The sequence below is a fragment of the Doryrhamphus excisus genome, linkage group LG13 (genome assembly GCF_037039965.1).
Source record: "Doryrhamphus excisus strain RoL-2023G ecotype Guam linkage group LG13, RoL_Dexc_Guam_v1.1, whole genome shotgun sequence".
NCBI classification, from domain to species: domain Eukaryota; kingdom Metazoa; phylum Chordata; class Actinopteri; order Syngnathiformes; family Syngnathidae; genus Doryrhamphus; species Doryrhamphus excisus.
The window spans coordinates 9,003,071-9,015,506 of record NC_136369.1 but is presented as its reverse complement, the minus strand read 5'-3'; the positions used below and the strand labels follow the sequence as shown (position 1 = coordinate 9,015,506).

The window sequence follows — 12,436 nt, the reverse complement described above, 5'->3', positions numbered from 1 at the left end:
GAAAAAAAGAAAATATAGAACTTGCAGAGGCTTTGGATTTTTATTCTATGGTCACTGCACTAACATACTGGACATGGAGTCCGGCCGCAAACAACCAGTGTTTGTATGCATACACTCAGCTCCTTGCGTGGTCACATGTCCACAGATTGTATGAGCTCCACTGCATTGCTCCCTCCATCCGAGTAATCAATGCTAAGTGATCCTACCATTGACTTACACAGCCAACATAATTGCCAGTGAGAGGCTAGACAGTAACTCACTCTCCTTCGACTGTACTCCTGTGTGACAAGCTGTTTGGGCAGAACACAGGAGTAAAGTGACAGAGGAAGGAAAGAGATTAGGACAAGTATAAAGCAATAGTAGTACCAAAAAACAGTGCAGCCAAATCTGGCTTCAGGCCAGCAGAAGCTGATTCTTTCCTGGGTGTCTTCCTCTCATCTCTGGTCACATCTGTCTTGAGTTTCTCCGAGAGCTCCCAGGGGCCCTCTCCACTCAAACTATTTTAATTTGACTAAACACCTGATTTATTTTATCTCTCCAATGAGAGAAGCCGTTTGTCTTAATAGCGCCTGTCAACCTCTGCAACCTATTCAAAGCAATTTACTGGCTGGCTCCTGTGAACCTGGGTTTGCCTCACTCTGCCTCTGCTGCTTGCTGCAATGGGAGAGCTGCAATAAACCAGTTATGCTCCTTACAAAAAAAAAAACACCAAAAAGCAGCTATTCATTGGGTCCGTGTGCAGATTGAATTGACTTCTTATTCATCCAACTGGACTTGTAGTAAATGGCTTAGCTGTAAAATTGATACAATCGCTGTCAATTTTGTTCACCTTTGTCAATAACTGTTCTTTTACAGGTCATCAGCAATACACATCAGTAACCGTCACAATAAATAACAGCTGTAGGGAGAGCAACAACAGGGGTAGCCAAGTGAAAGGGAGAAAGTAAACCATCACAGAGGCACGATGAGGCTGATAGACAACTAGATCTTTTGGAAATTATCACCAATGTACACTAATGTGCAGGATTTGTTTGATTTTTTCCCCGCAAACGCGCAAAGGGATCCGCTGGGTTCTTACCACTTGGTGTCCTGTCCAGACTCCAGAGAAGAGAATAGCGAACAGAGGGCCCATTGTTGATATGGTTAGCTGAAATGTGGGAAGCCCAGACTGCTATTTGTTCCTTCCTTTGCCAAGTTAGATCTTTGTTATTGCACACGTTTTTTTAAAATATTTTTTGCTACTACAAAAATTAGCGATACCCAGCTTCAAGGTAAAGTAAGCGTGCATGTGTTTTGGGAATCGGTTAGTGTACAAATCTCTTGCATTGTGGTCTAAATTATGGATCAGCCTTAAAATGCAGATAAAAGTTTCATTGAGTGGTGCAGAAGAGGAAAATTGTGGTCAGTGTCTCCTGACAAAAGAGGCCGTTTCCTGCATATTGTATGGCTTTTAACAGTGCTGGTGTTGGATTCTGCCTGTTAACATGTCTCCTCACATTGCGCCTCAGATTGTGGACAGACAGCCCAGAGACTGACACTACAAGCAGTCAGCCTGGACATGGTAACACTGTGTGACAAGCTCAGCAGGTGATTCTTTGATAAAACAGTCAAGGTGTGCTGAGACTGTCTGCTGTTCCAGACTCACGTGTTCATTTCAACAGAGGACAAGTCTCTGTCGCCCTCAACATTCACCTTTTCAGATTTCTGCCTCTTTTAAACATCACAAAGTAGGACAGAGAACATCAACGAGTGACTAAATAAATTATAAGAGGAAAACAAGCAGAGCCATGGTTGCTCAGGGAGGAATGGGGGTATTTGAGCCTTGCGGCCTTTGGATAAAAGGCACTTTGTAGGGGTGCGATTTGTTCTGTCCAATACTCACATCTCCCTCTCTCTTTGGCTCCCTCCTCTCTGCTCTAATCAAGCAGTCTCTAATTTGGGTTCCAAGTCCAGTACCGGGAAAAAGAAGGAGTCTTGTTACTTTGAAGAGTCCCGACTGAATAACACAGATAAAAGATTCAGGCACAAATAAAAGAAGAAAAGCGAGGGAGGCTGAGGGTGAAAAGGGGGAAAATCACAAGGCGCCCTATTCTCTTCCTATCCCTTGCTTAGGACAGCTGAGCCATTATGACCAGATCTGAGCTGTTTTTTTTTTTGTGCAAGAAGACTAGAATGTCTTTGTTTGTCATAAGTTATCTTTTGTGGATGTGTCCATAAGTCTACCCTAAGTACATTAACATGTGTCTAAACTCGCGATGCTCCCATCAATCAGCCACTTATTAGTATCAGCCGATTTCCGTGTAATCGTCATATGCTGATAAATGCATCTCAACACTGATCACAATAATCACCTCTGGCTCTGCGGCATGCAGCCTGTAGCGAGCATGCCCCGTTTTTGAAGTTTTTGAGGCTCACAATCTGAACGACATTCGCTCGTATGTACGTGACAGTCAGAAGTCTAAAGCAAATAACCCGAAAAATAAGTGAATTCTTCCAAGTCTATCTCGGTGGATGACACCGGGTTTACCGACTGCTCTCTCGCTTGGAACCCTGCTGCTCCAACAGAAAATGTGGTCTCACCTCCAAAGTCAAGGGTTAAAGGCCTATAGCCTAAAAGCCTGGCCAACAGCACTCATTATACACAAATGTCAAAATTTACACTTGTCCATGTGATTGGTATCGGATGATTCACTCATGGACAATGGGTATCTGAATCGGCAGCATAAAACACTGATCGGAGCATCCCTAGTCCAAACGCAAGAACTGTACACAGCTTGACTGTATAGCTATACGGTCTTGCATGCAGAACGTTCCTCAATCCGCTCCCTTCAGTCAAAAAAAAAGTATGTGCCTGTCATAAACAAATGCACACAAGTGTGAAGCCATCAGTCATCAGACCTTATTGTCGATTGTTTATCAGCAAAAAACAAAAAGCAGATTAAGAAACAGGATTAAAAAAGGATTGTCAAGCTAAAGAATCTTCCCTCTAAAAGTCTGATGGATTATCGGATCACAATGTCCTAAACCCAAGACCATACAAATAAGAGCTGTTAGTCCTGTCATGGTGGCAATCGTGTCCATCAAAAATGTACAAGCATCACTCAGCAGCATCATTCAGCATCCGCTAATAAACCTACTATCGTTGGAACTAGACCATTATTTAGCATTTTTCTATAATATTCACCTCCTGAGAAACTTGTTGAGAAAGTTCCAAATATCCATTAAGAGACTTTTCAAGGCACTTAACTATTTGTACATACTGATGTTAGTCTCCTTATATATGCTTCAACAACAAGAGCATGTGACCACATATACATCGTAATGTTTTGGTTATTTCTCAGAATTAAAATGATTTAAGTGCCCCCAGCAGATGCTCTCAAATAGCACGGAATTTGAAGTGTTTATTAATAACTGTCCACTCCATCTAGTGGTGCTCTGATGTGGATGGTGAACAGTGATGGAGACTAATATTTTGATGATAGAGGAAGCCACACTCTTCAGTATAATTATGTTAATCTAAGAAAGCTGCACCACTCCACTGCCCGTCCATGACACTGTTCAAGGTACTTCAAGAGAGACGCTCGGCCTAAACATATCACTTCACATGATTGTCAGTGACCCTGAAATTCACACACAAGGACAAAAAAAACGAAGCATTACCTGATCTTTGTGTTTCACAGCATTATTATTATTATTTAAGGTAATAATGCAATGTGATGAAGAGATTGTTGTAACAAAGAGTGGTCCATGATAAAGAAAAACCTCTGCAATTCATTTACTTATGTCTGTATTGTGATATTCCGATCCTTGTGCCCTTATATATAATATACATAAACAGTTTTCTGCCGTGAACAAAGCTCCAAAGACCATGAGGCAGTGCTCAAGGTAACAGTTTACTGTCTGCACAACCTTAAGTTCAATTAGGATTTCAATGTTACTTTTGTTACATTCATTCTAATGGTCACCACCATTAGAACTGGATATATTTGCTACACAGAGAACTTGATAATATTTTTTTCTTGAAGTATAGCAACACTTGGATGTATGTTGATGTATAAAAATGAAGCATTTACATGGATGGTATAGTATTATAATACTTTTTCAACTAAGCTTACCATATATCTTCTCAAGGAATAATACTAAAGAAATCAAACTTGGATGTGTACTTTACTCAATGTACAAATACCGTAGCTGAGTACCAAGATAATTATATATTGAAATGTGCTGCTGGCACTGGGAAGCTGTGATTCATTGAGGGAAAATCATGTCTTATTAACATTAGAGAGTATTCTGTAATGTAGATTTAAATCCTGAATATTACAAAATCTTTATACAAGGTGTGATTCAAATGGATTTGAATGGATGAATTGGATATATGGTAAAATATAAAATTGTACAAGTTATTAGAATACTTTTTTCCCAGTGTCAAAATATATATAATAATTTTTTTATACATTTTTGTATACGCAATGAACAGTATTTAAGCAAAATCAAAGAATTGGCGAATGTTCACTCCAGCTTGTTTTCCTTTTTCCAGCTTTGTAATATCCAAATGTTTTTCAAATTAGAAAAGTGATTAATACGCATATTCAGTTCAAGTACACAACTTATAAAGTCAGTATTTATACAAACTCAGAGAAAGCCACTAAAATGTAAACCTCAAACGCACATGCCAGCTAATATAAACACTTGCTTTCTTACCTGCATTTCTACAAGTTAAATTGTACAATTCATTAGAGGAGAAAAACACACAGTTGAACACTCCGCTACATTCATCTGGCGACTGTGGCCTGAGGAATAATGATTTACTGTGGGTCATATTTCAACTGAGTGCACAGGGCAAACACTTGACTGAGGTGTTGTGCACAAAATGCTAACTGAGGCATTTTTATATGGGAGCAAGTGGACAGATACTGTTTTGTGCGGTTTGTTTGTTTGTGCAAATGTAATATGTGAGGTGTTGATTTATTGTAGTCATCATTTTGGAGGCGGTCATTAGGTGTATATATATATATATATATGTATATATATATATATATATATATATATATATGGGCCTAATGAGAATAAGTGGCCTAGAAAAAGAATGACTGAATAAATGAATGTTATTTTTCATGGCAGAAATATCAACAGGAACACTACAAAATGTCCGAAAAGGAGTAGGTAAAAGCAGAGCTTATTTAATCAAACTTTCCCACGTCTATTAGTGTGTATATATATATATATATATATATATATATATGGGCCTAATGAGAATAAGTGGCCTAGAAAAAGAATGACTGAATAAATGAATGTTATTTTTCATGGCAGAAATATCAACAGGAACACTACAAAATGTCCGAAAAGGAGTAGGTAAAAGCAGAGCTTATTTAATCAAACTTTCCCACGTCTATTAGTGTGTATATATATATATATATATATATGGGCCTAATGAGAATAAGTGGCCTAGAAAAAGAATGACTGAATAAATGAATGTTATTTTTCATGGCAGAAATATCAACAGGAACACTACAAAATGTCCGAAAAGGAGTAGGTAAAAGCAGAGCTTATTTAATCAAACTTTCCCACGTCTATTAGTGTGTATATATATATATATATATATATATATATGGGCCTAATGAGAATAAGTGGCCTAGAAAAAGAATGACTGAATAAATGAATGTTATTTTTCATGGCAGAAATATCAACAGGAACACTACAAAATCCGAAAAGGAGTAGGTAAAAGCAGAGCTTATTTAATCAAACTTTCCCACGTCTATTAGTGTGTATATATATATATATATATATATATATATATGGGCCTAATGAGAATAAGTGGCCTAGAAAAAGAATGACTGAATAAATGAATGTTATTTTTCATGGCAGAAATATCAACAGGAACACTACAAAATGTCCGAAAAGGAGTAGGTAAAAGCAGAGCTTATTTAATCAAACTTTCCCACGTCTATTAGTGTGTATATATATATATATATATATATGGGCCTAATGAGAATAAGTGGCCTAGAAAAAGAATGACTGAATAAATGAATGTTATTTTTCATGGCAGAAATATCAACAGGAACACTACAAAATGTCCGAAAAGGAGTAGGTAAAAGCAGAGCTTATTTAATCAAACTTTCCCACGTCTATTAGTGTGTATATATATATATATATATATATATATATATGGGCCTAATGAGAATAAGTGGCCTAGAAAAAGAATGACTGAATAAATGAATGTTATTTTTCATGGCAGAAATATCAACAGGAACACTACAAAATGTCCGAAAAGGAGTAGGTAAAAGCAGAGCTTATTTAATCAAACTTTCCCACGTCTATTAGTGTGTATATATATATATATATATATATATATATATGGGCCTAATGAGAATAAGTGGCCTAGAAAAAGAATGACTGAATAAATGAATGTTATTTTTCATGGCAGAAATATCAACAGGAACACTACAAAATGTCCGAAAAGGAGTAGGTAAAAGCAGAGCTTATTTAATCAAACTTTCCCACGTCTATTAGTGTGTATATATATATATATATATATATGGGCCTAATGAGAATAAGTGGCCTAGAAAAAGAATGACTGAATAAATGAATGTTATTTTTCATGGCAGAAATATCAACAGGAACACTACAAAATGTCCGAAAAGGAGTAGGTAAAAGCAGAGCTTATTTAATCAAACTTTCCCACGTCTATTAGTGTGTATATATATATATATATATATATATATGGGCCTAATGAGAATAAGTGGCCTAGAAAAAGAATGACTGAATAAATGAATGTTATTTTTCATGGCAGAAATATCAACAGGAACACTACAAAATGTCCGAAAAGGAGTAGGTAAAAGCAGAGCTTATTTAATCAAACTTTCCCACGTCTATTAGTGTGTATATATATATATATATATATATATATATATGGGCCTAATGAGAATAAGTGGCCTAGAAAAAGAATGACTGAATAAATGAATGTTATTTTTCATGGCAGAAATATCAACAGGAACACTACAAAATGTCCGAAAAGGAGTAGGTAAAAGCAGAGCTTATTTAATCAAACTTTCCCACGTCTATTAGTGTGTATATATATATATATATATATATATATATATGGGCCTAATGAGAATAAGTGGCCTAGAAAAAGAATGACTGAATAAATGAATGTTATTTTTCATGGCAGAAATATCAACAGGAACACTACAAAATGTCCGAAAAGGAGTAGGTAAAAGCAGAGCTTATTTAATCAAACTTTCCCACGTCTATTAGTGTGTATATATATATATATATATATATATGGGCCTAATGAGAATAAGTGGCCTAGAAAAAGAATGACTGAATAAATGAATGTTATTTTTCATGGCAGAAATATCAACAGGAACACTACAAAATGTCCGAAAAGGAGTAGGTAAAAGCAGAGCTTATTTAATCAAACTTTCCCACGTCTATTAGTGTGTATATATATATATATATATATATATATATATATATATATATATATATATATATATATATATATATATATATGGGCCTAATGAGAATAAGTGGCCTAGAAAAAGAATGACTGAATAAATTAATGTTATTTTTCATGGCAGAAATATCAACAGGAACACTACAAAATGTCCGAAAAGGAGTAGGTAAAAGCAGAGCTTATTTAATAAAACTTTCCTATGTCTATTAGTATATATATATATATATATATATATATATATATATATATATATATATATATATATATATATATGACCAGTTGAGGCATAGAGTCTGTGGAGTACAGGTACAGCTGGGCTAGCCTCAAATCAGTCTCAGCTGCCGCTCGCCCTGCCCTGTGTTCTCCTCTTAAAGCGCTTCCACTTATCTGCTCGCCACAGGACCGCCTGTGTGCACCCGACCACTGTCATGTAGACACCATCCCCAAATTGATTGTGACAGTGTAAGAGCCACAATTTTCGTGCTTCAGATTTCAAGCTGCACATTTTAAAGCTAGTGTACAATGTTAAGCTTTTTTTTTTCCTCTTGCAAATTCCAAGAGAATGAATACAGCTTGTGTTCCAATTTAGTAACTAGATATTTTCCTACAGTTTGAATACACGCTTGAGCATCTTGCTTTTTCTTTTTTTTTTTTTTGCCCTCCCCCCAAAACTGGCATTCATCAGGGAAATGTAAACAGTTCTCTTGAGTAGCCCCTGCACATAGCGATGCATGTAGGACAGAGCAACCTTATCTGCCGTAGGACTGTGTATTACTGTATTTGTCTACAAATGTGTGCACAGTTCACTTGGTTTGGTACAGCCTACCGCAATCCCTTCGACAAACTAAATAAATTCTGGTTTTGTAACAATAATTATAAAACACTTGATTTTAATAATTCAACTTAGTAATGTAGAATGGGTATTTCTCATATTTTGGGGTTGGGAACCTTTTCGGCTCAGAGAGACATGAAAGCCAATTATTTTTAAATGTATTTCCATGAGAGGCATATAATATATTTTTTAACACTGAATATAAATAAAAATGTGTATTTTAAGGCAAAAACTACAATTTTAGAATATACTAAGCCTCTCCATTTATTATTTTGTTGTTATACTGAAGCTAATCAATAATTAAAATGCTTGGAAAGCGAGAGAAAAGTACATCTCCTTCCCTTTTTTCCTTCACTTTGTCATCACGATGGTGCAATGCTTGCTGAAACATGTCTTATTCCTTTGATTACCTCGTCTTTACCCAAAAGTCATCAAAAAGTTCATTCCTCACATCAAGCATGAATGTTTTGTTTTTCAAGTAACTATTAGCATGCCTTCTTCCGGGTGTCCCCCACTGGATACACATTGGCTTTACATTTGACTGTTTAATCGATGACATTTTATTACTGCATATTAGACACATATTATGTGCAGCAGCCAAACCTGCTCACTCCACAAAGACAAATTGCGCTGTTCGTTCCTGAAGAAATGTAAGGTACTCCTCATCTATTGTTCTTGTTTGCGCTCTAAGTCCATAATTAGGTAGACGGGAAGTTCACGTCTGTCATTAAATGGGATTTCTATAACATTTTACTTTAAAATGTCAGCAAAAAAAAAGAAATGTACAAAAATGTATAGTGTTAAAAAACGTGTGAGAGCCAGGTGCAGACATCAAAAGAGCCATAAATGGCTCGCAGGCCATGGGTTTAGAGCTCCGACGATTCTTCGAATAACCTTGATTACAAAAAGCGGGTGTTAAAAGATGCGTGTAGAGGCTAGAGTAGGCGTCAAGGCAATGAAAGAGGAAAACAAAACAGATGGAAAATTTGGCTAAACACCATGACGTGTATCCATCGGAACGCAGCACTTATGTACCGCAGTAGCAGTCCCCTCCTCATTCGCCGTCGCCATTGCTGGTGTCGCTGATGGATAAAACAACTATGTGGTAAGATGCACACATCGTTCACAATTGTCACCTATCGTTTGAAGCCACTATGTCGTGTAGGTCGTTCATGGTTTTGTTGCCAAACGCTTGCAGCGATGGACTCCAATAAATGCAGTGAAACAATAAATTGGTGTGGATTAATTACAGTCCATTACATTTTGTATAAAATCATATGACATTTTTAAAGTGAATGAACTTTAGTGTGGCAATATCACTTGCAATTGTACTTTGACAGCTAAATAAGGTATGAAAACAGCTGAAAAACTGACTGGTGAAAATAAATCCCTCACTGATGCACTTTTGTCAAACTCTGCTTTTTGCCTGCTGCTGTTGATGCTGACTACTGAACAACATAAAATCATTCATTTATTTTTGGCAGCTTATTTTGTTCAGAGTTAAGGGGAGTTCTAGGAGCTGTAGAAGCTGACTGTAGGCGAGAGGCGGGGTACAACATGGACTGGTCGCCAGCCAATCACAGGACACATATAGACAAACAACCATTCACACTCACATTCATACCTATGGACAATTTGGAGTCGTTAATTAACCTAGCATGTTTTTGGAAAGTAGGGGGTGGCTGGTGTACCTGAGGAAAACCCGCACGAGCGCTGAGAGGACATGCAAACTGCATTCAAAGAAGTCCAAGCTGGGATTGAAACTCACAACCTCCTGGCTGTGAGGTACGATGAAATACAAATTGTGTTGTAACAATTGTTAAATGACGATCCCCCCACTTGCCTCAATTATGTCAGTTGATAAGACAATAACAAAGCTGGCCAATCAGGTGTTCAGGATAACAAAACGAGTAAAAGGTGAGTGATTAGCATAGAACAAACGACAAGGACACACAACCAGTATGTACCGTATGTCAGCCTCTATTACCAAGTTTCTTTTATTCATCTCAAACCTACAGCCATGTTTTCCTTTTGTGGCTAGTTTTAACCAAACAATGAATGGCACGTCTGCTTCATCATAACACTTAAGATCTTAATCAGAAGGTGTTTTCTACGTGGCACTTTTGTTTGTATTTTAATTAGGCGGACCTTGTGAGTCTCCAACCCTGGACTCCTTTTTAATTGCCTGTATTTACCACATCAGGCAAACATCAAACGCAGAGAGGGAGAGAGAGAGACATTTGTAAGCACGAGCACAAAGCAGCCCTTTGAAATGTCTACAGTCATATGAAATGTTACGCTAATTAAAAACCTAAGGCTGCCGCTGTGATAGCAGAAGCATTTCTATTAGGAACCGAGGTGCACGGACTGTCTCTATAACTCAGGAATAGATAGTTGCTGTAATGTTTATTATCAGGCCTCCTACCTGTTTACAGAGCACCATTCATCAGCAGCGAAAATGCTCTGCCTGTAATTTAACTGAGCCGGTTTCAAAAGGCTAAATCACGCAAACTATTTTACACTGTGCATACAGCATGCGAGAGACAGGCACAATTAATCTAGTTTACCGATCATTCATTTGGAACAATAGCTTGATTTTGACATGATTCAAAAGTTATGTGAAGAGAGACGGGATGGTTTTCCTTGCAAATGAAACAAATCATCATTTGCTGAAAGGAATCGCGAAGGAGTAGATGAAGAACCGGTGACAGCCTGGTGTTATCAGCCAGCTGGTATTGTGCTTTCCTGCGCTGTATAAACACGCCAGCTCTCAGTAACAGTCGGTGCTAAGAACTAAGAAGCAGCCCTGCCCATCTGTGGTCCACCTTCACCCTATCATAAACAACCATAGTCGGGGAGTAGTGATTTGTGTTGCACTGTACTGCACTTGATATGCAACACGGGCCATTCACTGTCAGAAGGGCAACCTCTTTTAGTGACATCTCAGCACAGGGCAAGCTCAACAGTTACCAGGAGGTACCAGGAATAGCCTGCATGTGCTGCGGCGGAGCTCAGTCAAGGGATGAGACATCGAGAATGAGTGTAAATTGGCCAGAATTTAAGAGGCAGCACTTTGGAGAGAGTTGGACATTCCAACAAAAGACAAATGGGGGGGATATCAATGAGGAGTGCAGCCAAAGGCCTTTGTATTATTCAAAAGTACAAAGTTGTTTCTGAGATTATGCAGCAGCTGATAGGAATGTGGAATGTATGGTGTGATATTTGTGCTGGATGTAGGACTGTTCTTGATGAGATAATTATGCTGCGTTTACCTTTTACATCAGCCAGAAGATCACTGGTATTGAGCCTCTCCATCTTTTCTTTCCAGTCTTTAGAAAGCAGTTTCTCCATACATGATGATTCTGTAAAAAAAAATAAAAAATAAAAAATGCATCATTTTAGATAATTAAAAATCAGATGGAGATAAGTCATGGCATTTCTTTATGGGCAACTGTGAGAAAAGCTGAGGAGGAGGCAGACATTGTCGGCATCACGTAAGGGCAGCGACACCCATTAATCGGAAGGCAAGGACTGAGACTAGGTAGGCGTTCACATAGCTGGCAATGATGAAAATAATTAACATTTGTCCAGCAGACAATGAATCAGGGGAGGAATGGCTGCAATCTGCCATGCTGTCGTTGGGATAGCTGATAAAGAACACACTGGGCTAGCTGACCCAGACCTCTGCCATCCCAGCACTGCTTGTAGGTCAACTTGTTCCCATCAAACACCAGCGGCAAGAGCAAACCTCTACCTTGAGGCTCTATGTTCACTAACTCCTTTAAGCCTAAAGCACTAGAGCACAATGTCTACAAAATGGCATGCAGTTTCAAGGTGTTGAGGTGCAAGGTCCTCAGTAAACATGGTGGACAAGCTATGTGTCATGTGTGTCACATGACAGAAAACCTCTATATCTGACTATTATTTTAAATGTAGTAATACATGTAGTTAGAATGTAGTGTTCTTATGTTAAATGATGCCAACGTTTCAGATAATGAGGTTTGCACATTTGGAGTGAGCCCTGAAAGAAGTTTGGGATGGCTCAAAATGCTTAGTTTCAAAAAGCGTGGTAAAACTGCCCCTTTGTGATGTCACAGAGGGACAGACTTCCTTATATGGTTCATAATTAGGAAGCACTTTGGCCGTAT

General features: G+C 37.8%; 1 protein-coding gene across 6 annotated transcripts in view; it reads right to left on the bottom strand.

Annotated features, from left to right (window-relative positions):
- The window catches only part of sox6 (SRY-box transcription factor 6), a 122,375-nt gene that overhangs the window by 50,943 nt on the left and 58,996 nt on the right, over window positions 1-12,436 (bottom strand). For all 6 annotated transcript variants that reach the window (XM_058088518.2, XM_058088521.2, XM_058088522.2 and 3 more), the window contains one exon: window positions 11,561-11,650. In XM_058088518.2, coding sequence (XP_057944501.2) covers window positions 11,561-11,650 — 90 coding nt within the window. The remainder of the gene's footprint in view (window positions 1-11,560; window positions 11,651-12,436) is intronic.